Genomic DNA, 26,319 nt, shown 5'->3' with positions numbered 1-26,319 from the left:
AGTGATAGACTGGATGAGAGGGGGTCAAGGGGGCAGGTGGTCGGGGGGGCGGAGGCCACCAAGGAAAGAACTTGATTGGGAGACAGGGGGGTGAAAGAGGAAAGAGAAGGTGATGAAGATGAAGATGATGGAAGTGTAGTTATAGAGGGAAGATTAGAAAATGAGGAGCGTATGTCATCTCTCTTTTGTAACTACAGCGACTTCTTAATTTAATCGTTGTGTATGTGACAATTAACTCTTGAAACTTGAAACCTGAGTGTGCGTGTGCGCGGCCGGGCACGGCCTCCGGGCTGATGATGTCAGGAAAGTGAAACTCAAGGACTCATGAGCAAGTACTTCATCAATCTCACTCGGATCATCACTCTCTCACCCGGGTCATCACTCTCTCACCCGGGTCATCACTCTCTCACCCTGATCATCACTCTCTCACCCTGATCATCACTCTCTCACCGGGATCATCACTCTCTCACCGGGATCATCACTCTCTCACCCGGATCATCACTCTCTCACCGGGATCATCACTCTCTCACCCGGGATCATCACTCTCTCACCGGGATCATCACTCTCTCACCCGGATCATTACTCTCTCATCCGGATCATCCCTCTCTCACCCGGATCATCCCTCTCTCACCCGGATCATCCCTCTCTCACCCGGATGGGGGTGCAGGGCCTGACCTCGCTGCTGGACAGTGACCGGAGGATCTACCGGGAGCTGGAGCTCCGGGGGAAGCGGCTGGTGGTGGACGGCTGTAACCTGCTGTTCCAGCTCTACCTGACAGGTGACTTCAAATCCTCCAACTCATCAGAGTCCAGAGTTCACACTGAAGGAACGTGTTCTGAGAAAACTGCGTCACATTACATTATTATGATTATTATTTTGATTACGATTATTATTATATAATGTTTCTCATGAGCCTGAGGTTTTCACTCAAAGGAGAACTTGTTTGTTATTGTAGCCACACACACAGACACACATATACACACATAGACACACACACACACACAGTATGAAAGTTTTGTTTCAGTTGGAACTCTCACGGCGTTGACGTCACCAAAACAAACCGGCTGTAACTTGTTTTCTAACATATTGCAAATTTATTTACATCTCTCTCTCTCCCCACCCCCCCCCCCCCCCCCCACCCCACCCCACCCGCGTATGTCCCTATGCAAAATCCTATGGCAAGCCGATTGAGCATTTATTCCATTTCCTTGATATCAAGTTTCAGTCCCCTCCACTAGTTCGGTCATTGTCAGCACTAGTTGGACATTTGGTCGCACTAGTTCGGCATTTTACTGAACTAGTTGAACAAAAAATCTTACTAGTCACTCTTTTTCAGCAACTAGTGGAACTGTTGTTCAACTAGTTAAAACAGAAACCTTACTAGTAACACTGTGTGCTGCACTAGTAGAGCCAAAGTCTCTACTAGTGGGCTTTTTGCTGCACTAGTTGCCCTTTGGACCGAACTAGTAATGCTGAAAGTGTTACTAGCTTACTAGTGAGCTGTAAAAGCTCTGACATGTAAGCTAGCCAAACATGGATTCAGCTTACTAGTAAACTAGTGGCCTCCAATTTTCTGCACTAGTAAACTAGAGGGAGCCCAAATGCACACTAGTGAACTAGTGCAGCCAAAAAAAACACTAGTTTACTAGTAAAAAGCCTATTTTGACCTTATTATCAAACTAGTGAGGTGCAAAATGTGTACTAGTAAACTAGTGGGGTCAAAAAAAACACTAGTTTACTAGTAAACACCTATTTTGCACCTTACTAGCAAACTAGTAGGGTGCAAAATGTTTACTAGTAAGCTAGTGGGCTTGAAATGGGCACAAGTTTACTAGTTGCAGTGTTTTGTGACCTTACTAGCAAACTAGTCAGGCTGAAAGGGCTTACTAGTAAGCTAGTGGCAGCCAAAATGCCGACTAGCTTACTAGTGGCACTTCTGGACACACATGCTAATAAGGGGATTCAAATTGAAGCTTCCTATTGGCTCTCCAGCAAGAGCTCCAGCCAGCAAAATATTAACCCTATAAAGCCTGGTGAGGTTTCACTGCGGTGAACTGCAGCTCCTTGCTTACTATCCAAACAGAATAAACACGTACATGTGTGTGTGCATCAGATTCATTATTGTTTTTGAACAACAATGAAACAAAGGTAAAAATGTTTAATCTATTAGGTGACAGGGTTTTCAGTCCGTGAATCCAATAGTGTTCCCTCCTCTCGCTGGAAAGTGAAACATCCAAGCTTCCTCCTCTTGAGAGGAGCGATAGCGTCTCAATCCCGATATGAATTACTGGCATTTCAGCAGCAGCACAAACTGCACTGAAATGATCATCACTAAACACATTACAGGTGTTAGTGTTGCCACCATTAAGGGTTGAATAACCGGGCAGCGATATCCTGGTTTCACGGAGGAATAACACATGCAGGAGTGGAAGTGCTTCACTTTATTTGGCACGCTCCAGTCATTTCATAATAAAGCATAGTGTAGCAGCCGATTGTCAAACAGATAAACGTATCAAATCAAACTTCGAATTATACTAATCAAAGGGCCACTGTTGCACCATGGGTTGTGGTGTACGCGGATGGGAAAAACATAGTGTCCAAACAGATGTCCAGTTTCTGCGAAAAGCGTGGTTTATTTAACCAAACAGCGAGCAAACAAAGAACAAAGAAAATTCCTGTGCCTCTCCCGCTCCGGTAAAAAACCATTTGCCCACCCAGGTGCATGCTGGTCCCTTACCGACAGCCTACCTATATAACTTCAGGTGCCCCCCTACCGTGCCCAAATGAAACAAAACACAAATAATAAACAAGAAACACCTAAAGTAAACAAATAATAAACTAGAATACTAATAGAAATCTAATCATAATGAAATCAAGCAAATTGACTGAGAATAACCAAAAAACTAAATACTCACTAAACAAAATAATAAACTAAACAGCACTGAGTACTACAACTAAATAAATAGCTCCAACATTCCGGCCCCTAATTGTGCACTAAATCACAATTACTTTAATTTATCAAAGGAGCTATTCCCTCCACCCAATCTATGACTAGACAGTTCATGCATTAGCTTCAGTTCACTTTCTTCTTTATGATGTACCTGAAACAACAAAAGAGAGATATAGAGAAAAAGAGGGAGGGGGAGAGAGAGAAAGTCCATGGTGTCACATTCCTGCTTCCAACAGCAGGCAGAGCTTCGTCACAGGCCTCTCCAGAATGCTGGTCCTGGTCCGAAGGCGCACAGAGCGTACCAGGCCCTTTGCATCTGCTCTCACATCCAAGATTCTCCCCATCAGCCAAGATCCTCTTGGGGCTGCAGCGTCTGCAATGAGGACGATGTCTCCAGGAACGAGATTTCTCCTTGGTCTTGTCCATTTCTGTCTCTCTTGCATCATTGGTAAGTATTCAGCAATCCATCTCTTCCAAAACAGTTCTGCCATGTATTGTATTTGCTTCCACCTTTTCCTGATGTACAAATCATTGCGGTCAAACAGTCCTGGTGGCATGATTGGCTTCCCCTTTAACATCAGAATGTGGTTAGGTGTGAGTGCCTCCAGGTCGTCCGGGTCATCAGAGACTTTAGTGATGGGTCTGTCATTCAATATGGCCTCAGCCTCACAAAAAACAGTTTGGAGCCCTTCATCATCGAGAATTTGCTGTTTGAGAACTGAAGTCAGAACACTTTTCACAGAGCGAATCAGGCGCTCCCAAACACCACCATGATGGGAAGCTGCTGGTGTGTTAAAGCTCCATTTTATGCCATCCTGGACCAACGCTCTCTGAATTTTGCCATGATTTAAACCAGCCAGACTTTCCTTCAGCTCCCGGTTAGCTCCAACAAAGTTTGTGCCGTTATCAGACCTGATGGTGGAGATTGGGCCTCGTCTACAGATGAACCTCCGGACAGCATTTATACAGGAATCTGTATCCAACATATGTGCCACCTCCAAATGCACAGCACGGCTAGTCAGACAGGTGAAAAGCACTCCATACCTTTTAAGAAGACTTCTGCCTCTTTTAACCTCAATGGGCCCGAAATAGTCAACTCCAACATCTGTGAAAGGGGCTCTATCAGGCACCACTCTTTCCTCAGGCAAGTCCGCCATCTTCTGTTCAAGGAGTTTCCCTCTGTTGCGTCTGCAAACAACACAGTCAGATATAACTTTCCTTGCAGCAGAGTTTGCATTGATGATCCAGTACCTCTGCCGCAGCCTGGACAGCATATAATTTCTTCCTGCATGTCCCAGTTGATGATGAATATGACGCAGAATCAGTACGGATACATGCAAATCTTTGGACAAAATGACTGGATGTTTGGACTCTGTTGGTAATGCTGATTTATCCAGCCGACCACCTACTCTGAGGATTCCATTATCCATCACCGGATCCAGTCTGTACAGAGGACTCCCTTTTGCAACAATTTTACAACCATTCTTCAATGAGGAAATTTCAGCTTTAAATTTGTGTTCTTGTACATACTGAATGACTGACTGTTCTGCTTTTTCCAGATCTTCAGGAGTCAAGATTTGTCCTTTGAGTGTGGCTTTAAAGCTCTGAATTTTCCTTTTCACTTCCTGCTCTTTTGGCTCCAGCTTGTCCTGGCTGAGATATTTAGAGGCACACAGCTCCTTTCTCTTCTGTCCCAATAACACAAGAGTTCTCTTGACCTTCAGCAACCAGGCAACAGACCTTTTTAGTCTCGTCCAGGATGAAAAGTAACAGAGCAGGCGATCTGTGGCACTTTCAGAATCCACAACAACAGAATTTACAGTCAACTCCCTTTTGACCTCTGGGTCATCTGCAGGAATAACATGAAGATCAGCATCCAATTTAGGCCAAACCTCCTTTGGCCCACAGAGAAACTTCGGCCCATTTATCCATCTCCTGCCTGTCAGGAAATTATCTGCCGTCATTCCTCTTGATGCATCATCTGCTGGATTCTCCTTAGAACAAACATATCTCCACTGATCAGTATCTGATGCTCCTCTGATGAAGGAGACTCTGTTTGCCACGAAAGTTTGAAATCGTCTGGTTTCATTACAGATGTATTTAAGAACAGTTCTGCTGTCGGTCCAGAAAACTGACTTTTCCAGCTTAAGTTGCAACTCCTTCTGAAGCATCTTGTCAACTCGAACTGCAAGAACTGCTGCTGTGAGTTCCAGTCGAGGAATTGTTGTCTGCTTGAGTGGAGCAACTCTGGCCTTTCCCAACAGAAATGAAACCTGAACGCTGTCATCCTTTTCCAGTCTCAAATAGGACACTGTTCCATATCCAACTTGGCTGGCGTCAGAGAAGTGGTGAAGCTGTGCAGTGGCAGGGTCTCCAAAGTCTCTGGGTTTCATACAGCAATCCACATTGAATTCAGCCACCTTCTGAAGATCCTCCAACCACTCAAACCACTTCTTGGAGAGAGAATGGGGGATAGCTTCATCCCACCCCAAGCTTCTCCTACAAAGCTCCTGTAACAACAGCTTGGCTGGAATGGTGAGTGGGGACAAAAAACCTAAGGGGTCATAAAGTGAGCTGACCACTGACAAAATACCTCTTCTTGTCTGTGGCTGTTCTTGCACTGAGGTTCTAAACTTGAATTTGTCAGTTTCAATGCACCACTGTAGCCCCAAAGCTCGATCCATCGGAAGCTGGTCCACATCCAAATCCAGCTCCATCACTTCCTTTGCTCTGCAGTCTTCAGCAATTGACAGCAGCACTGTTCGGCTGTTGCTGATCCATTTGGAAAGATTAAATCCTCCTTTGTGACAAAGCGCAGTCACATCCTTGACCACTTGCACTGCCACCTCCTCTGAGGCCACTGATTTCAAGCAATCATCGACATAAAAATTACACTTTACTGTATTGACCACTTCATGGGGGAAATGTTCGGCATTGTCATCTGCTGTTCTCCTCAATGCATAATTTGCACAGCTTGGTGACGACACAGCTCCAAACAAATGAACTTTCATGCGATGTTCCACTGGAGCCTGTGAAACGTCTCCCCCAGGCCACCAGAAAAAGCGGAGAAAGTTGATGTGCTTTTCAGAAACATGAACTTGGTGATACATTGCTTGGATGTCGGCCATTACTGCAACGGGCTCTTGTCTAAATCGAACAAGGACTCCAACTAGAGAGTTGGTAAAGTCAGGGCCCTGTAAAAGCTGACAGTTCAGTGACGTCCCTTTGTATGCTGCTCCACAGTCAAAAACAACTCGCAGCTTGCCTTTTCTGGGATGATAAACCCCGTGATGAGGGATATACCATACATTTCCATCACTCTGTTTAAGTTGATCAGAAGGCACCACTTCAGCATATCCTTGAGCCACCATGTTGTTTAAAAATGTGATGTACTCTCCTTTAAATTGACCATTCTTGGCAAACTTTCTTTTCAGGCTCTGGAGGCGCTGTTCTGCAACATGACGATTATTTGGCATGAGAGGGTTTTCCTGCCTGAAGGGTAAGTCAATGCAGTAATGGCTTCCAATTAACTTTGTGGTGTTATTCATAACATTCATAAACTTGACATCCTCTCTGGACATTTCAATCTGTTCATCTGATGACCTCTCATTAAAATCATGGTTAAACTGTTTAACCAGCATTTCTTGAAGATGTTCAACAGAGATCCGGTTGGATGTTACAGCAGAGCAGTCACTTTTATTCTTGTTGCTCCCACCACGAAGTGGACCATTAATGACCCAACCGACCCTGGTTCTGACAGCATAAGGTCCTTCATCCTGGCTGTTTATGAGCTCCCAAGGCTCCATCACTTTTGGTGCATCAGTTCCAATGAGCAGATCAACACCTTCCTCAATGTCATGAAGTTGAACAGCCTTGAGATACGACCACTGATCAACGTCCTCTTGTCGTGGAATGTTGAGTGATGAGACAGGCATGTTCTTTTGTGTTAAAACATCAGGTAACTCAATAAAGTCATTCATATTCAGACCAGACACTTCCAGACCTGACAACACATGAGCATTTACTATCTTCTTTTGACCCATTGTTCTTAACAGAATACTTGTCCTTTTACCTCTCACATTCAATTTTCTTGCCAAGTTCTCCGTACAAAATGTTCCTGAGCTCCCAGGATCCAAGAAAGCATACGTCTGCACAGTTTTGTTGCTCCTCTGACTCTTGACTTTGACTGCAACAATAGAAAAAATGGAGGCATCTTCCTGACCGGCCCCAATATGGCCACAGGTCTGAAACACTGCAGGTGAAACATTTGAAGAGCTCACAGACTGTTGATCAGAGGGTGTGGCTTTATCCTGACGCTCTATATGAAGGACACTTGGGTGCTTTTGGTGACACACGTTGCAATCCAAACGACTCCTGCAGTATTTGCTAGTGTGGCCTTTTTTCAGGCAACCAAAACAGATTCCTTTTTCTTTAATGAAATTAATCTTGTCCCTGTGTACTGTCATCTTGAACTGTGAGCATTGGTCCATTGAATGATTAACTTGTGAACAGAACAGGCAGTTGAGAGTGGAGGACTTGATCTTGTTTCCTGTATGTTGAGTTATGACTCCATCCTTTACTGTAGTGACGTTAGTAGCAAAGCTGCTTCCCTTTTTCCTTTGTTTGAAGTGACTAACAGTGGAAGCTTTGGAGTTGGTGAGCTGTGGGTCTTGAATGTTGCCAAAAACTGGATCTGAAGCAATTTTGACTTGTCTTTCAATAAAACCAACAAGATCAGCGAACATTGCTCTGTTACCTCTTCGTTCTTGCAGATCACAAGCAACATTTCTCCATCTTTCCCTTAACTTGTAAGGAAGTTTCACAATGATGCTCCTCATGTTAGATGGTAAGTCCAGCTCTTTCATGTTCAGCAGTTGCTCTGTTAAGTTTGAACATCCACGTAGAAACAAAGAGAATGATTGCAACCCTTTAATGTCCTCACTTTTTACAGGTGTCCAGGTAAGTATTTTTTCCATGTATGCAGCTGCAATTTTGTGTTCATTTCCAAAGTGCTCCGCAAGAAGACTCTTGGCTCGGTGGTATCCCTGCTCTGAAGGCAAGTGCTGACAACTGTGCACCAGGTCTTTTGGCTGCCCCCTGGTGTACTGTTCAAGAAAGTGCAAACAGTCACTCCAATTGTCTGTTTTCTCCTCCACTCCATTTTCAAAAGCTCTGATGAAAGACCTGTATTGGAGTGGGTCTCCATCAAAAACAGGGATATTCCTAGATGGGAGGTTAGAGCACAGATTTTGTTGGACAAGCAACGCAGCAATGTCATTTTGTCTTTGCATAATGTGGTGCGCATGTCCCATTTGAGTTCCATTTACAGTTTGCATCACATGAACTGGAGCTTCAACTTTTAATGTCATTTCATCCATTTGTTTTTGTTTAGGCTTAACCACTGGTGGTTGGAGTTCAGGAGCAGACAAACCAAGAGCATGATCTTTTTTTTTTATTTTATCAGGCACAAAGGTGTTGGCATGGGGATTTAATTCACTCGCACCGTGAGAGTTGTTCCTTTCAAAATAAGAGTTCATGCCGTTTGAATGTTTTGAGCCACACTGTGAACGGATTTCCAAGACTTGAAGCTTTGCCTTTGTTGCTGCCAGTTCCGTTTCAAGCTCAAGTTGTTCCTTTTCTCTCCTCAGTTTTTCCTGTTGCGCTTCTATTTGATGTTTCCTTTTTTGCGCAGCGATGCGCTCCACAAGCGCTGCCTTATCGGCCTCAGCTTTAATACGTGCAGATGATATTGATGAACTCCGTGATAGTCGGGAGTGTGATCTTAGCGAACTTGATTTTATACTTGCAACATTGGAGGCACTATCTTCAGGATGTATTCCATCAGCAACACATTGATTGTCAGGATCGTCTTTATTTGTTTCAACATATGGATGACCCGCCTCAAAGAGCCAGCCTTTTACGTTGTCAGTGAAATCACAAAACATTGTCATTTTTTCCAAGAAGTATTTGCTTTGCCTTTCAACTTCATCTTTGGGCAAAGGTAGACTCATAAAAGATGTATGGGTTTCATTTGCGTCTTGGTAACATTGCATGAACACAGCAAGCTCATTCTTTACTGAATCAACGTTTTGTATTGATGCCATCAACGCACTCATATGTTCCATGCATCTTTTAGCTTGTTTGCATTTTGCACTCCTTTTTTCCTGATACCTTATCACAATGTATTCCATTCCTTTAGAAGACATTTTAACAACTCTTTTTGATGACGGCTCTTCAGCCTCCGTTGCAGCAACATCAGACATTTTTCCGTTTCTTTTAATTGCTTTCTTTCCTTTTGTATTACACCAATGACAGTCCACAAGCGCACATAAGAGCAAGTTGCAAACACACGATGCTTATTGACCAACAGATCCTCTTCATCAAACAAACACACACTGCGGCCGGCTTTTTATGAATAAATGAATGCGCCGTGGCCGTGCGTAAAAGTAGACATGTAGCGATTCAACCATGCACTCATTGAACTCCATGTATTGTGAGATACTGTGTCAAACTCCACTCGTTTGGCCGTTTTCCATTACAGCTTTTTACAGTTATATCACATACCGGTTTCTTTGAGAAGGTTGAACGTCTTGTCGATCTGGGCCAGAAGCAGCATGCGCGCCGTGGCTGAGTCCAAAAGGTGATTAAACAATCTCTGCTTTCCATTCGTCCATAATGCGCACAATGCAACAAGTCCAGTGTTGAAGCTTATTTCCTTTGAGTCCAAGGGCAGGTTTTTTACTTATGTAGCAGCCGATTGTCAAACAGATAAACGTATCAAATCAAACTTCGAATTATACTAATCAAAGGGCCACTGTTGCACCATGGGTTGTGGTGTACGCGGATGGGAAAAACATAGTGTCCAAACAGATGTCCAGTTTCTGCGAAAAGCGTGGTTTATTTAACCAAACAGCGAGCAAACAAAGAACAAAGAAAATTCCTGTGCCTCTCCCGCTCCGGTAAAAAACCATTTGCCCACCCAGGTGCATGCTGGTCCCTTACCGACAGCCTACCTATATAACTTCAGGTGCCCCCCTACCGTGCCCAAATGAAACAAAACACAAATAATAAACAAGAAACACCTAAAGTAAACAAATAATAAACTAGAATACTAATAGAAATCTAATCATAATGAAATCAAGCAAATTGACTGAGAATAACCAAAAAACTAAATACTCACTAAACAAAATAATAAACTAAACAGCACTGAGTACTACAACTAAATAAATAGCTCCAACACATAGACTTCAGTATAAGGGTACATATTAACAGAAGCCTAACAACAGGTCTAGAATATAGCCCCCTCCTCCATTAATGTTTTGATATTTTCGAGAGTTGTATAATCTCAGGACTCGGGAGCCTCGGGAGTGGCCAGTAGTCCAACCCTGTCTCTTTGAAAACCCCACATCAGTAAAGTCCATTTCAATTTTATTCTGCTACAAAAAAAAAGAAAAAAATGATCTGAAGGTGCAGAAATGAATTAAATACATGAATATTCCATTGTAGGCCCACTGAGGGTATTATTATATTATATTATGAACAACTAATCTGACTAATGTTTGGAGGTCAGTGTATGTTGATCTGCTGCAGAATTTACTATCGCCAGTAGATGGCAGTGCTAAATGACCTGAGAAGCTTTTCTTTACTACTTTTCAATTGAAAACTTGCCATATACAAAAGAATAAGGCAATGACTAAATTAGTTATAACATACTGCATTCCCTGTTCACAGGAATTACACATCTGTTAACATCCAGAATGTTATTTCACATATCTAAGGATTCAACCATTTACTGTATCATAACACATGAGCACACAACGTGCTTCTATTTTTTACCTATGCTCCAGAAATATGGAATTCCATACCTATGGCCACAGGAGATGCAAGCTCTGTCAGAATTTGAAAATGGCAAATGAAAGGTTATTAATCAGCTGTCACGCTTCCTAAGCAAACTTTCTTATCTGTCACACATTTTGTTGTTCTTATGTGTTTCTACGTTTCATTTCTGTCTTTTACTTATGTGAGTTTTGTTAGTATACCTGTTCCTGCTATTTGCTGCCTCTTTCGTTTATTATGAATTGTATTGCTTGGTTTTATCTTGCACTATTTGCACCCGTTTTAATAAGTCTGTTTTTATTTTTAGTTGTTTCTTCACTTTATTTTAAAATACTTTGAGCTACTAATGAACCCTAATGAATTTACATTTAATCAAATGTAACATTTTAGGCATGGCTGCTAAAATAACTCTCACATGCCATAAAAGAATGTTGCTAAAAGGTTTAGATCATCACAATTCAGAGCGGGCACTTTAAGGCTTTGAAACACAGTTTGAACCCTGACCAATCAAAATCCCTGTCCCGCCTGCCTCATTTGCTTACAGTCCACTAGTTTACTAGTGGACATTTGCGCCCCACTAGCTTACTAGTGGCTGCATTTGCACTTTACATGTTAACTAGTGAGGCATAATTGTCCACTAGTAAACTAGTTCGGGTCTGTTCGACCTTACTAGTTAACTAGTGCGGCTTAAAAAGAGTCACTAGCTAACTAGTAAGAGCCAAAATGTCCACTAGTCACACTAGTGAGGTTGTTTTTTACCTTACTAGTAAACTAGTGAGGCTCAAAATGGCTCACTAGCTTACTAGTGGAGCCTAAAAGTCCACTAGTAAGCTAGTTGGGGTCTTTTTGGCCGTACTAGTGAGCTAGTCACAGCCACATTATTTTACTAGTAAACTAGTAAGGTCCAAAAAGAGCCACTAGTGAACTAGTGGCCCTGATGTTTCCCTCACTAGCTTACTAGTGGAAGACATTTTGTCTAGTTGACGTTATCATCTTACTAGTTTGACAAAACTGATTACTAGTCGACATGCGCACGCAAATAGTTAACTAGTGATGTGATAAAAGGTCACTAGATAACATGTAGGACAATACAGAATTTCACTAGTTAACTAGTTGCATGCACATGTCGACTAGTAAGCAGTTTTGTCGAACTAGTAAGATGATAACATCAACTAGTGTGCTCAAAATGCCAACTAGCTGGAAATAAAGCCCAACATGTCGATCAGATGTCTTACTAGTTGCGCACAGTCGTTCACTAGTTCTGAGCAAAGCTGAACTAGTTGAAGAAAATGGCCAACATGTAAGAAAAATGTTCAACATGCTCGGTCAAAGTCCCTACATGTTTTGTACAGAGTGGAACTAGTGAGACAAAATGTCTTCCACTAGTAAGCTAGTGAGGGAAACATCAGGGCCACTAGTTCACTAGTGGCTCTTTTTGGACCTTACTAGTTTACTAGTAAAATAATGTGGCTGTGACTAGCTCACTAGTACGGCCAAAAAGACCCCAACTAGCTTACTAGTGGACTTTTAGGCTCCACTAGTAAGCTAGTGAGCCATTTTGAGCCTCACTAGTTTACTAGTAAGGTAAAAAAACAACCTCACTAGTGTGACTAGTGGACATTTTGGCTCTTACTAGTTAGCTAGTGACTCTTTTTAAGCCGCACTAGTTAACTAGTAAGGTCGAACAGACCCGAACTAGTTTACTAGTGGACAATTATGCCTCACTAGTTAACATGTAAAGTGCAAATGCAGCCACTAGTAAGCTAGTGGGGCGCAAATGTCCACTAGTAAACTAGTGGACTGTAAGCAAATGAGGCAGGCGGGACAAGGATTTTGATTGGTCAGTGTTCAAACTGTGTTTAAAAGCCTTAAAGTGCCCGCTCTGAATGTTGATGATCTAAACCTTTTAGCAACATTCTTTTATGGCATGTGAGAGTTATTTTAGCAGCCATGCCTAAAATGTTACATTTGATTAAATGTAAATTCATTAGGGTTCATTAGTAACTCAAAGTATTTTAAAATAAAGTGAAGAAACAACTAAAAATAAAAACAGACTTATTAAAACGGGTGCAAACAGTGCAAGATAAAACCAAGCAATACAATTCATAATAAACGAAAGAGGCAGCAAATAGCAAGAACAGGTATACTAACAAAACTCACATAAGTAAAAGATAGAAATGAAACGTAGAAACACATAAGAACAACAAAATGTGTGACAGATAAGAAAGCTTGCTTAGGAAGCGTGACAGCTGATCAATAACCTTTCATTTGCCATTTTCAAATTCTGACAGAGCTTGCATCTCCTGTGGCCATAGGTATGGAATTCCATATTTCTGGAGCATAGGTAAAAAATAGAAGCACGTTGTGTGCTCATGTGTTATGATACAGTAAATGGTTGAATCCTTAGATATGTGAAATAACATTCTGGATGTTAACAGATGTGTAATTCCTGTGAACAGGGAATGCAGTATGTTATAACTAATTTAGTCATTGCCTTATTCTTTTGTATATGGCAAGTTTTCAATTGAAAAGTAGTAAAGAAAAGCTTCTCAGGTCATTTAGCACTGCCATCTACTGGCGATAGTAAATTCTGCAGCAGATCAACATACACTGACCTCCAAACATTAGTCAGATTAGTTGTTCATAATATAATATAATAATACCCTCAGTGGGCCTACAATGGAATATTCATGTATTTAATTCATTTCTGCACCTTCAGATCATTTTTTTCTTTTTTTTTGTAGCAGAATAAAATTGAAATGGACTTTACTGATGTGGGGTTTTCAAAGAGACAGGGTTGGACTACTGGCCACTCCCGAGGCTCCCGAGTCCTGAGATTATACAACTCTCGAAAATATCAAAACATTAATGGAGGAGGGGGCTATATTCTAGACCTGTTGTTAGGCTTCTGTTAATATGTACCCTTATACTGAAGTCTATGCTTTATTATGAAATGACTGGAGCGTGCCCAATAAAGTGAAGCACTTCCACTGCTGCATGTGTTATTCCTCCGTGAAACCAGGATATCGCTGCCCGGTTATTCAACCCTCAATGGTGGCAACCCTAACACCTGTAATGTGTTTAGTGATGATCATTTCAGTGCAGTTTGTGCTGCTGCTGAAATGCCAGTAATTCATATCGGGATTGAGACGCTATCGCTCCTCTCAAGAGGAGGAAGCTTGGATGTTTCACTTTCCAGCGAGAGGAGGGAACACTATTGGATTCACGGACTGAAAACCCTGTCACCTAATAGATTAAACATTTTTACCTTTGTTTCATTGTTGTTCAAAAACAATAATGAATCTGATGCACACACACACATGTACGTGTTTATTCTGTTTGGATAGTAAGCAAGGAGCTGCAGTTCACCGCAGTGAAACCTCACCAGGCTTTATAGGGTTAATATTTTGCTGGCTGGAGCTCTTGCTGGAGAGCCAATAGGAAGCTTCAAATTGAATCCCCTTATTAGCATGTGTGTCCAGAAGTGCCACTAGTAAGCTAGTCGGCATTTTGGCTGCCACTAGCTTACTAGTAAGCCCTTTCAGCCTGACTAGTTTGCTAGTAAGGTCACAAAACACTGCAACTAGTAAACTTGTGCCCATTTCAAGCCCACTAGCTTACTAGTAAACATTTTGCACCCTACTAGTTTGCTAGTAAGGTGCAAAATAGGTGTTTACTAGTAAACTAGTGTTTTTTTTGACCCCACTAGTTTACTAGTACACATTTTGCACCTCACTAGTTTGATAATAAGGTCAAAATAGGCTTTTTACTAGTAAACTAGTGGTTTTTTTGACCCTACTAGTTTACTAGTACACATTTTGCACCTTACTAGTTTGATAATAAGGTCAAAATAGGCTTTTTACTAGTAAACTAGTGTTTTTTTTGGCTGCACTAGTTCACTAGTGTGCATTTGGGCTCCCACTAGTTTACTAGTGCAGAAAATTGGAGGCCACTAGTTTACTAGTAAGCTGAATCCATGTTTGGCTAGCTTACATGTCAGAGCTTTTGCAGCCCACTAGTAAGCTAGTTACACTTTCAGCATTACTAGTTCGGTCCAAAGGGCCACTAGTGCAGCAAAAAGCCCACAGCACACAGTGTTACTAGTAAGGTTTCTGTTTTAACTAGTTGAACAACAGTTCCACTAGTTGCTGAAAAAGAGTGACTAGTAAGATTTTTTGTTCAACTAGTTCAGTAAAATACCGAACTAGTGCGACCAAATGTCCAACTAGTGCTGACAATGACCGAACTAGTGGAGGGGACTGAAACTTGATATCAAGGAAATGGAATAAATGCTCAATCGGCTTGCCATACTATCCATCTGGATGGATGGACACGGACACACACGCACACGCACACACACACACACACACAGATGGAGTGTGTGCCCCTGACTGACTCCTGATTGGTTGAGAGGGTGTAGCACCTTGTACCAGGGCTCTTGGACCTCAGGAGTTCTGGTTTCAGGTCTTGGACCTCAGGCGTTCTGGTTTCAGGTCTTGGATCTCAGGAGTTCTGGTTTCAGGTCTTGGACCTCAGGCGTTCTGGTTTCAGGTCTTGGACCTCAGGAGTTCTGGTTTCAGGTCTTGGACCTGGTTTCAGGTCCCTAACGTTCACACACGAGTCAGATTCTGCTCCTCCCTGGTAAACAAGAAGGATGTGTGTCGGTGTCAGTTTGATCTTTGTGTTTCCTTCTGTTGGTGGATCAGGTCTGGACCAGAACCACGGTGGGGATTATGTGGTCTTTGAGGAGGAGATTGAGAAGTTTGTCAGAGCCCTCAGACTCTGTGAGATCGAGCCGTACGTGGTGATGGACGGAGGCGCAGACGACACCAACAACAAGCTTGAAACCTTGAAGCAAAGAGCTGAGAACAACATCAGGAAGTGCCACCAGGCGGCAGTGGAGGGCACGGAGCAGGGAGTCCTGCCGCTGTGCAGCAAGATGGTGTTCGTGCAGACGCTGGACCGGCTCCAGGTCCCGCTGGCCCAGTGCTACGGAGAAGCCGACCAGCAGATCGCCGCGCTGGCCAGCGAGTGGCAGTGCCCGGTGCTTTCCAATGACACCGACTTCTTCATTTTCAATCTCCCAGCAGGACTGCTGCCCATCCGGCATTTCCAGTGGAAGTCACTGGAGCGGAGCGGCTCGCGCTGGTACGTCCCCTGTAGGAGCTACCACACTACCCACATCTGCACCGCCTTCCACATCGGGTCACAGCTCCTACCCACCTTCGCCGTCTTGGCCGGGAACGACTACGTGAAGTTGTCCATCAGATGGGATCAGTTTGATCGAACAGGGGGGAGGAAACCACATCGCCTCATAGGTCTGCTCTCCTGGTTGAGCGGCTTCCTGACGCCTGAGGAGGCGCTGGAGGCAGCGCTGGGGCTGATGGGAAACCTGAGCAGCCAGAGGAAGGAGGAGGTGCTGCAGAACCTGACTCTGGAGATGGAGGCCTACCAGCTGCCTCCCACCTCCCTGGAGAGTTTCTTCATCCATGGGATCACACCACTGACTCCAGCAGTGGGAGAAGAAGTAATGAAGTCAAAAGTAATGTTAGTCTCTTTACTGAGGTCTGGTCCCAGTGCTGCACTAATCAGACGTTCACTGGACTAAAGTTTTCTTAACGTTGATCTGAGGATCAAACCTCAATCAAGTAATTTAAAAAGACAAAAACATCCAAACTATGAAACGCTCAGAAACACAGAAGCAGCAAAACAACAAACTCCCTGGCATTGAAAATATTTTCACAGATTTTACTGCATAAGATAAAAGTTAAAAAGCTTCACAGCATGTATGATAGGAAACACACTTACAAGTTGTTAAAAGACAATGTCCTGTCCTCCCTAAGGTGGGGGTTCGTGTCCCGGACTGGATGCGGCGTCCTCTGATGCAGGCCCATCTGTCTGGAGACATCTTGAATGTCCTGCAGCTGCACAGAAAGGGCCTCAGCATGCCTGTTGACCACGGAGACATGCCCAGCGCTGCCCTGACCTCCAGGCCGCTCCGCCAGCTGCTGTACGGGCTGCTGCTGGGCAGAGACACTGGTCTCCTGGTGGAGGAGTGGGACAGAGACGGCCTCAAGCTGGATCCCATCCTGGTTCAACCGGACGTCAGATCAGTCACTCCAGGGCTCGAACTCCGCTCGCTGAACAAGGTGGACACATCATTCAAACATTCTTTATTTACGACATGTGACTCATTTTCATAGAATTGTCCAAAATGAAGATTTATCTTCACCAGTTACACCGATGACCGAATGAAGCACCGAGTTGGAAGAGGGGTGTCCCAATACTCCGGTCCCTGAGTGTTCCTCATGTGTCTGGTTGTGATGTTGTGCAATAATGCTTTAAAAGTGATACCATAGAATGGTGTGCCTTTAGGCATTCAATACATTTGGTTATCAAAATAAAATATGAAACATTAATATTTAAAATGTTAATATCAAATCATAACTTTAGTTGGTTAAAGTTCTCTCAGGGCACCACCCTTCAGAGGAAGAGAAAACAGCCAAGTTATTGATTAAGATCAGTCTCATTTAGATCTAGTTCAATTAGAAATCTCAATATTTACTATTAAAGATTATATAATGAACAGTGAAGGTTATGGAGTTCTTGACAGTGTAACGATTGGCAAAATTCACTTATGCAGCATAAATGAAAGAAGATTTGTGAAAGAAAACCTTTATTATGAATATGATAATGTATAAAAACACAAACTCCTATAACATATTAACTAAACAAAGATGTGTATGTGAGTGTGTGTAAATCAGGGTGCTCTCAAAATGGGGGCTTGGCCAAAGTTCACACCTTCCTTGTCATGCTTTCAAAATGGTCGCTGACCTCCTAGAGATAGCAGCCCCCCCCCCCCCCTTCCTCTGAAGTTGCTTTACGACCGAGCGGGGGGGAGGTCTAACTAGGTGAACTGATATGTGTGTGTCTGTGTTGTGCTACATTAGACAGAGGATAGACTGAAATGCAAAGAAAAACATGAAGCGCATTACAAACTTACTTTACTTTCGAATAACTTAGAACTCAAAATGTCACATATCAAACTCATAGGCATCACACAGAATCGAATAAGCAGTCTTGCTTAGTCTAGTATATTATTAAGCCCAGTATGTTACCAGTCCTTAGAGAGGGAGAAAGTCTTCTGGTTGCTCGTAAGGTTCTGCATTCGTGGTTCTGTGGAGCTGTTGGGCTCAGCTCGTTGAATCTTACCTGACATCGAGTCGCTGCTAGGAGTTTGGAAGAACTTGATTTGAGAGGTTTCCTTGAGAAGATGAGCTGGGAGCTAGACCTTTGCGCTCCTTGTAGATTTGGATGTGAAGAGAAGATGCCAGGCTCCCCCCCGACTCGGCAGCCTTCCTCCGGGGAAGGTTGGTGAAAAAGAGTGAGGAGTGGGAGATCTGTCCTTGTATTGGCCCGGTGACCTCACAGGTCATGGGGCCAGAGTGACCAATTGGAGTTGACCATGGTGGCTTTTTGACACCTCTGGGTGAAACTGTCCGGAACAAAAGGACCTGCGGCATCCTGGGAGATTGAGTTCCTGGGCTTTTTAGTAGTTCTCCTGAACAAAGGGACCAAGCTTGTTTTCAGGCTTCTGACTTCACATATAGGCCGAAGAGGAGGCCTTTAGTTTCACAGGAAGACTGTCCCACACACAATATCTTTGTTTACCGTCATTGGAAGAAGCGGACTCTACCCCTGTGTTGACTGAATGTCGCCCCCAGGTGGAGCTATCCCTGCGCCTGCAGGTGATTCTTCAGGCCTTGAAGGTGAAGGAGTCGTCTCTGAGCGGCCTGCCGCCTCAGCTGCGCCTCCCGGTGGCCGTCACCTGCTTCTGGCTGCAGAACGCTGAGCCGGCTCCAGACGAGACGCTGCTGAAGTCACTGCTGCTGTGGCTGAGTGACGGAGACGCCCTGAGACACGCAGCAGGTGGGACCGCTTCAGACCGAAGCCACGACCGCTTCTTAGCTTCTGATCATTTCCTCAATTACCTGCGTGTGACGTGTGATGTGTGTGTGACGTGTGTGTGTTGCAGTGCTGCAGCCTGAAAATCCACATCAGGAACCGAAGCTGGACCTGGACGTGGCTCACGCCCTCAACCAGTGGCAGATGTGCCTGAAGGACAGCGTCCAGCTGAACCACCTGCTGAGCTGCCCCCTCCCCGACCCACACATCGCACGGTGAGACGCTGAGAGACCCCCCCCCCCCCCTTGTGACGGCACTCCATAGAGCCACGAGTAAAGAAACGACCTGAGCTTTGATATTTTTCACTTTAACTTGAAACTTTATTATAAGTCACATCAATAAAAAGTAAAGACAAATACACCCAATATACTTATTCAATCATTTACCCTGAGCTGCTTCTGAACGAGATCCGGAAAACAACCAAAGAAAAAGAAAAATGAGGTCCAAACACACGAAGCAGCCGTCACTGTGGCGCCCCCTGCTGGTCCCTGAGTTTCTGTTCTGAAACCTCAGTTTGACATTTAGTGTTTAGAACCCAGAAGTAACTATATTTGGAGCAAGTGGGGGGGGCACCGATAGCTCCAGGACGTTTTTTAAGGTGCTGAATGAGACTTCACCGTGTTCTTTGTCGTGGTCCAGGTTGTATGAGGGGACGCTGGTCCACCGGCTGGTCCACAGGATGAGGACGATTGGAGGCCTGAGGGACTTTCGGAAGAAGGATCTGTACCAATCTATGCTGTCTGTCGTCCAGCGCTTCATCAGAGCTGTTGTGCAATAGTAGGAGTAGAATTGACGTTGGCTAATTATTAATAATCATGAAATATGATTATTAAAATAACAATTATTTCTTAAAAATAATCAAAAATGATAAAGCTATTAATTAAGAAATGTAACACATTTAATTAGAAATGATACGTTATCCATTAATAATAGTTAAAATAATTAATGAAAACAATAAAATTATCAATTAAGAATAATACAAATCTGTAATCATTGCTTATTGTCGCGGGGCACCACCCTGGTTACAGGGACCAACGAGTCAAACTATAGTTATCAGTCTCATAATGATAAATGTCAAATCAATAATCTCAATATTTAATATTAATAATTATATAATTAACAGTGAAGGCTTCTAAGTTCGAGCACAGGCAATCATAATCCAGCTGCAATCACATACATATGCACATATGCACAAATAATCACAGACTACAGATACTTTAATTACAAAAGCATTTATTAAAAAGGGGAAATAAAGTTATAATGTTATTCAATGATTCATCATTTTAACAAGCTCCGATATTTCAAAGATAAACACAGCAGCAGCACAATTCAGACAATACATGTAAAACCGGCGGTCTACCTATGTATGTCTGTCTCGGTGTGTGTGTGTGTGTGTCTGTGTCAAAGTGTCTCTCTGTGTGTGTGTGTCTATGTGTATGCATGTGAAATAAAGTTAGTGTTATTTAATGATTCATCATTTTAACAAACTCCCATATTTCAAAGATAACAACAGCAGCCGCTTATCACAACTTAGAAAAACACATGTATTCATCTATGTGTATCTGTGTGTGTGTATCTGTCTGTGTCTATCAATGTGTCTCTGTGTCTGTGTGTCTGTGTGGGTGTGTGTGTGTGTGAGAGAGCGAGAGAGAGAGAGAAAAAGAAGGGGGCGTGGCGATGACGCAGTCACGTCACATCTAAGATGGCGGCCGATCATGATTCGTGGAATCAAGGCCTAAAAACTCTCAAAATGGCGGATTGACTACAAAACAAGATGGCGGAGCCGTTATGAATTTAGAGCCAGAATGGGAGGAGAGGGAGAGAGGAGGCGTGGCAATAATAGATTCAAAATGGTGGTTTAACTTGCGTTATTCAAAATGGAGTCTATGTTAATGACACCATGTGGCCGGAGCTCACACTGGTGGTCGTCACATGAATTACACCAAGGGATTTTCAGACAAAGAGAATTCTTTGTCTCTGCTTTGGCGTTCGGCCGCATGGCTTCCAGATGTGTCCAGCCTCTCTGAATATAGATTTAACTATGTTACATGAACTGTATTCTAAATACAGATCGGATGTGTGTATAGGTCGGTTTAGAAGGAGAGAGAGAGCGAGAGAGCATACAAGGAGAGAGCAAAGCTCTTAAAAGCACCGTCAGAGACAAATTACATTTACTTTACCACTCAGCACCCAAGTGGCGTTGTGTGCTGAGGTTTGACCGGTAAAGTCTCTTTAAAGTTGTTCAAACGGTCACAATGAGCTGGAGACGCTGCTCACGGCGCTTAAAAACTGTGGCACAAGGCCGTAACCGGAAACCGGAAGTGGCGAATCGCCGCTAAACATTAGAGACTCGGCGGTCTCATACAAAACAAATACATTCAAGTATTAAAACAATACGCTACGTATTAGATTAACATTAGCCCAGACAATAAAGCCTCTTACTGTACCACCCTCGCGGTGTGCGTGCGCGTCGGGCCAGTGAATCACGTGGTCTCTCAAGCGGTCTTCGGCCGCTGGACCGGACAAACAGCGGATTTTCTCGTGCTGCTTCGACGGGATGAACGTCGTCCTTCTTCAGGGATGTGGAGCTCGTGCTCCTCAGCGGAATGAATCTCGCGCTTCTGCAGGGGACGGCTGTGGAAGCCGTTTGTAGATCGTTGGGAAAAGAAAAGTCCGTGGGGAAAGTGAAACAGTCTGAGATTGTTCCGCGTGCAATTTCCTGTTTGGTCTTTTCGAGTTAAAAGAGCAAAAGTCCTTTTGAAAATAAAAACGTCGACTGAGATAAAAGACAATGAAAGAAATGAAAGAAAATAACTCTGGTTGTCCCCTTTAGCAACTAAATCATCTGGAAAGACCCGGAGGGGTCTGTTGACTTCTTCAGAGCAGGGAAAATGGCTGATAAACTAAAAGTTAAGGTTGCCCCCTTTAGCAACTAAATCAGCTGGGAGGCCCCGAAGGGGGCCTGGTGTTGTCTTCAGAGCAGGGTAAAAATGGCTGCGATGTTTGGTGTTCATGGGCTTTTAAATTACCTGAGAGGTCCTCCTCCTTGAGGAGTTGGTCATAGGATGATGCTGGCTTTAAGCCAATTGAGTGTCAGAGCTGGATCTGAGTGGGCGGGGCTTGGAACTGAGCAGGGGTTTCTGGGAAAACCCCAGGACATTTTTCCACCACCAGGGGGAGATTCTTGAGCCTGCAGGAGGATGTTTTCCCGCCCAAAGTTTAACAACCCTTTGTTCCTCTCGGCTCCAGTGTCTGGGGGCCCCCCGCTGGGCTCTGGCCCAACAGAGCACAGGACGATCCGTCTCTGGACTATGTGGTGATGGTGAAAACTCGATTCAAAACCAAAGAGAGAAACAACCGGTGCAAAAACCCAGAATTGAACCGTAAAGAGGAGTCGAGGGGGGGGGGACCTCCTCTGAGGCCGTTATCAACCACGAGTCACCGTCCAACACCAGAGATCAGAAAAAATGGTTTTGTATAAAGCTACCGGGCCGAACGTCTCCTCTCGGGTGCACAGCATGTCCGTGGTGACGTCAGCGAGCAGAGTCGGCTCCATGAAGGACCCGTCCAGACGCTTCCCCCCCCTCAGCACCTTCGCTCCCAGGGACACGGCATCAGATATCTGCTGGACCACCTGGGGGACAGAGGATGGGTCAGACGTCACCAGGACACAAACCAACTCCCCGAGCAGAACCGGATCTGCACCTTCTCTGCAGCTCTGGTGTTGATGAGCGGCCCCTGGGTGGTGTCGGGCTCCGAGCCGTGACCCAGACGCAGCTCGGCGTCCATCGCTCGGCCCAGTTTCTCCAGGAAGCGGTCGTAGACGCCGCTCTGGACCAGGAACCGGTTTGAGCACACACACGTCTGCAGGGAGGAGACATCAGTCAGTGAAACATGTTTATTATCTTACATGTTACTTTGCAGTTTTAATACCTGTCCGGAGTTCCTGAACTTGGAGGCCATGGCTCCGCCCACTGCCCTGTCCACGTCGGCGCTGTCGAACACGATGAAGGGGGCGTGGCCACCCAGCTCCATGGACGTCTTCTTCACTGTGTCGGCGGCCATTTTCAGCAACCGCTGAGAAGAGATGACTTTAGATTATAATTACATTATTTATTATTTGTGTATTCATGAACCGTGATGACGACATTAAACAACCAAACACCAGAACAGAGAAGTTTTACTTTGCCGGTGGCTGTGGAGCCGGTGAAGGAGATTTTTGCCACCAGGGGGTCGGTGCAGAGAACCTCCCCCACCGCTGGGGTCCTCCCTCTGGAGCAAGGCACCACGTTGAACACACCCGCCGGGATCCCCGCCTGATCCGCCAGCTACACAACACACACACAACACAACACACACAGTTGTTAGTTTATGTAAAATAACGAACATAAAATAGCAAAACTTTTCATATCTGAGGTAAAAGACTCAAAATGATTCCATGTGTTGTTGATTTTATGTTTTAACTTCATCTTTGTTATTTTGCTATTGAAGAAAATGACGTGATCTTTAAATCACAGTAAGATTTAAGCTGTTGTCACGATGAGATATAAGTGGAAGAGTTTATTAAAGATCGATTGTGTTATTATTGCACCGACCTCGGCCAGAGCGAGCGCCGACAGGGGCGTGTCCTCCGCCGGTTTGACCACCACCGTGCAGCCGGCGGCCAGAGCAGCTCCAACCTTCCTGGTGATCATGGCGCTGGGGAAGTTCCACTGAGAAACAACACGACAGTTACCGAACTTAACTTCTTTCCAATCAGTCGTTTTTACATGAACAGTTTTCAGCTGTTTTCAACCCGGTTTCTGGTCTTGACCTTTGACCTCTGAAATCTCATTAATCTCGGTTTCCACGTGAACATTTGAACCAAAGTTGAAGGACGATCTTGAGGCGCGGTCACAAAGCAAAGAAGTGAATGTTTGTGTCAGACGAGTGTTATATTACATTATTACATTATTACATTATTACATTATTACATTTCATTGAGCCGACACTTTGATCCTCAGTGACTCACAGGAAGTGCATCAACCCCGAGGAACAAACCAGAACAACCAGAATCAAGAAAGTACAATTTCTTACAAAACTACAAAGTGCTATAAGTAAGTGACATTTAGGTGCTACTAACTGGTTAGTTTCAAAAGTTGTTAGTATTTGTTATTTATTTATATTCAAGGTAGTCGGAACAGGTATGTTTTTAGTTTGCAGCAGAAGATGTGTAAACCTTCTGATGTCAATGGGGAGCCAGTTCACAACAACATGAGGTCACCTTGACCTTTGACCTCCAAATTCAAAGCAGTCCATCCTTGAATCCAGCTGAACATTTCAATCAAATCTGGAGAAATTCCCTCCCACATAATGAGCGCAGAGACTTGTGATTGGCTGCTCACCGGGGTGATGATGGAGCAGACGCCCACCGGCTGCTTGAGGAGGAAGAGCTTCCTGTCCTTCGCCGGCGAGGAGACGATGTCGCCGTAAACTCGCCGAGCCTCCTCTGAGAACCACTCCAGGAAGGAGGCGGAGTACGCCACCTCCCCGAGAGACTCCGCCATTGGTTTGCCCTGAAAAACACACAATCGACCAGAGGGTGAAACGACGACAAAGACCTCGACACAACAAACAACACATCCACTTCCTGGTACTGTCTACAGACTTGAGCCCACGCGAGTGAACGAGACTCACACATTCAAAGGTGATCAGTTTGGCGAGGTCTTGTTTGTGCAGCGTCATCAGGTCGAACCACTTCCTCAGCAGGAGGCTCCGCTCCTGCAACAACACACATACATATTGTGTAAGTCAATATACAGATTTGAGTGATTTGTTTATTATTAAATCATTACATCTAAAATCATCAGAACTGTTTTATCTGTAGCTGAGCTTAAATTTTCAAACCTGCAGAAATCCAACGTTTGTTTATTTATATCATTTTTATCCAGATTCTGAATCTGAGTATTTTTTTATCTCTGTTTGATGCAGATGAAGGATTCGAGTCGTTTGAAGACCACAACTCCCATCATCAAACCAGTTCTGTTGTTATTGATCAGAGACTGTGAATGAATCAGGAACCCCTCCTCCTCCATGTTAGCAGGTGGGACATGGATGTTTGTTTCCTTTGTTTCTGATCAGTTGGGATTTCATTATCATGATTGACAGCTGACACTGACTCAGGGTTGTGTGTGGGCGGGACCTCGATACCTTGCAGTCCCACTGCAAATGATGTCATCGCCACAAGATGGCAGTGTTTGTATCTGAGATATTTTGGTTTCATTTCTGCAGACGGTGGAGATTTGTCATCTTTATCTATTGTTTTTATTTACAGTCTGTGTTACTGATATGATTGAGATGAAAATTATTTTTATAAGATGGAAAATTGTTGCCATTTACTTGTCTGTCAGTTGTCTGATTGACAGTTTCTGCACTAAAGTAAATGTTTGGTTGGTTTTTTTCTGGGTGGAAATACAACATGAATATTTAATTAAAGGTTAGTTTGAGCCTAATTCACGTGTACTTGTGTTTTCACTGAGAAACACAATTCAAACGTCATCTTGTAGTTTGAACTGAGCACATTTGCAGGATCGATATTAAATTGGAGGTTTTTCAGGTTGAGTTCGGGACAGAATCCTTTCTCCTGAGACACTGAGGTAGAAGTTGGTTTGTATCCAAACTGCTTGATTCTCTATGAATGTTGTCTGAGCCGAATTCAAGTCGGTTTATAAAACCTGCAGCTTGTTGTGTTGGTTCTTCTGAGCACGTGTGCAGGACTGATATTAAGTAGAATGGAAGCAGTTGAAAACATCCGGTTGACTCTGAAGTTTAAGTTGTGATTTTACCTAAACTGCGGGTTTTATTATAATATTGTGTCTGAGCCGAATTAAAGTTCAACTCATGTAACAGCGGAAACATCCTTTACATTTCGTAATGCTGTTTTTCTGAGCACACGCGCAGGGTTTATGGTTAATCGGGGGTTTCTGCAGCGGAGTCTGGTACCTTGGCTGTGTGCCGCCTCCAGCCGTCGAACGCCGTGTAGGCAGCGTCCACCGCCTGCTTGGCCTCCGCGGGGCCGCAGTCCGCCACCCGGGCGATCTCCTGCCCGGTGGCCGGGTCCAGGACGGGGAACACCGAGGCCGCGGAGATCCAGCGGCCGTCCACGTAGCCCTGCGTGCGGAGCAGCGGAGCGGTCACATCCAGGCTGTAGAGCCGGTGCATGGCGGCGGGCGGCCCGGGCAGGACGCGCCGGAGGAAGCAGCGGGTCGTCGGCACAAAGACAGCGAACATACCGGTGGGTCGCTCTCTCTGTGCGGGGCTGAGCTCTGCTTCGTCCCCGCAGCTGAAGCTCCGCTGACTTCTGTCGGTTTGAACCGGTCCTGAGGAGGAAGCGGGAGACCACGTGACTATGCACAAACACAAAGGTTCGAGTCCGGGAGTCCGGGAGCCACTGAAGCGTTTCAATGAGAATCATCCACTTTACTGCAGGACACTCTTTACTATATATATATATTAAAGTAAATGTATATGGTACATTATAGAATATGATATGTCAGTGTAATTTCACTCTAATAAACATCGTGTAATT

General features: G+C 44.3%; 2 protein-coding genes across 2 annotated transcripts; one reads left to right on the top strand and one right to left on the bottom strand.

Moving 5' to 3' along the window:
- Positions 1–45: 45 nt before the first annotated feature.
- On the top strand, positions 46–22,149 carry LOC128449142 (protein asteroid homolog 1; the record flags this gene model as incomplete). The annotated part of the gene is made up of 7 exons (XM_053432189.1): positions 46–779; positions 15,494–16,314; positions 16,631–16,936; positions 18,512–18,716; positions 18,823–18,967; positions 19,392–19,529; positions 22,026–22,149. Coding segments are annotated over exons 1-7 (1,863 nt in total), but the record flags the coding sequence as incomplete, so codon positions are not given.
- LOC128449036 (succinate-semialdehyde dehydrogenase, mitochondrial-like) lies at positions 19,990–26,021 on the bottom strand. Its single transcript, XM_053431995.1, has 8 exons — positions 25,734–26,021; positions 24,429–24,512; positions 24,137–24,307; positions 23,348–23,464; positions 22,937–23,080; positions 22,686–22,829; positions 22,458–22,616; positions 19,990–22,386 (listed from the first exon to the last, which is right to left on the bottom strand). The coding sequence occupies exons 1-8, from the start codon at positions 26,019–26,021 to the stop codon at positions 22,180–22,182; spliced, it is 1,314 nt and encodes a 437-aa protein (XP_053287970.1). The 3' UTR covers positions 19,990–22,179.
- Positions 26,022–26,319: the final 298 nt, after the last annotated feature.

The sequence above is a fragment of the Pleuronectes platessa genome, chromosome 10 (genome assembly GCF_947347685.1).
Source record: "Pleuronectes platessa chromosome 10, fPlePla1.1, whole genome shotgun sequence".
Taxonomy (NCBI): Eukaryota; Metazoa; Chordata; class Actinopteri; order Pleuronectiformes; family Pleuronectidae; genus Pleuronectes; species Pleuronectes platessa.
Note: the sequence above shows the minus strand (reverse complement) of the source record. Positions and strands in the feature narration are given on the sequence as shown.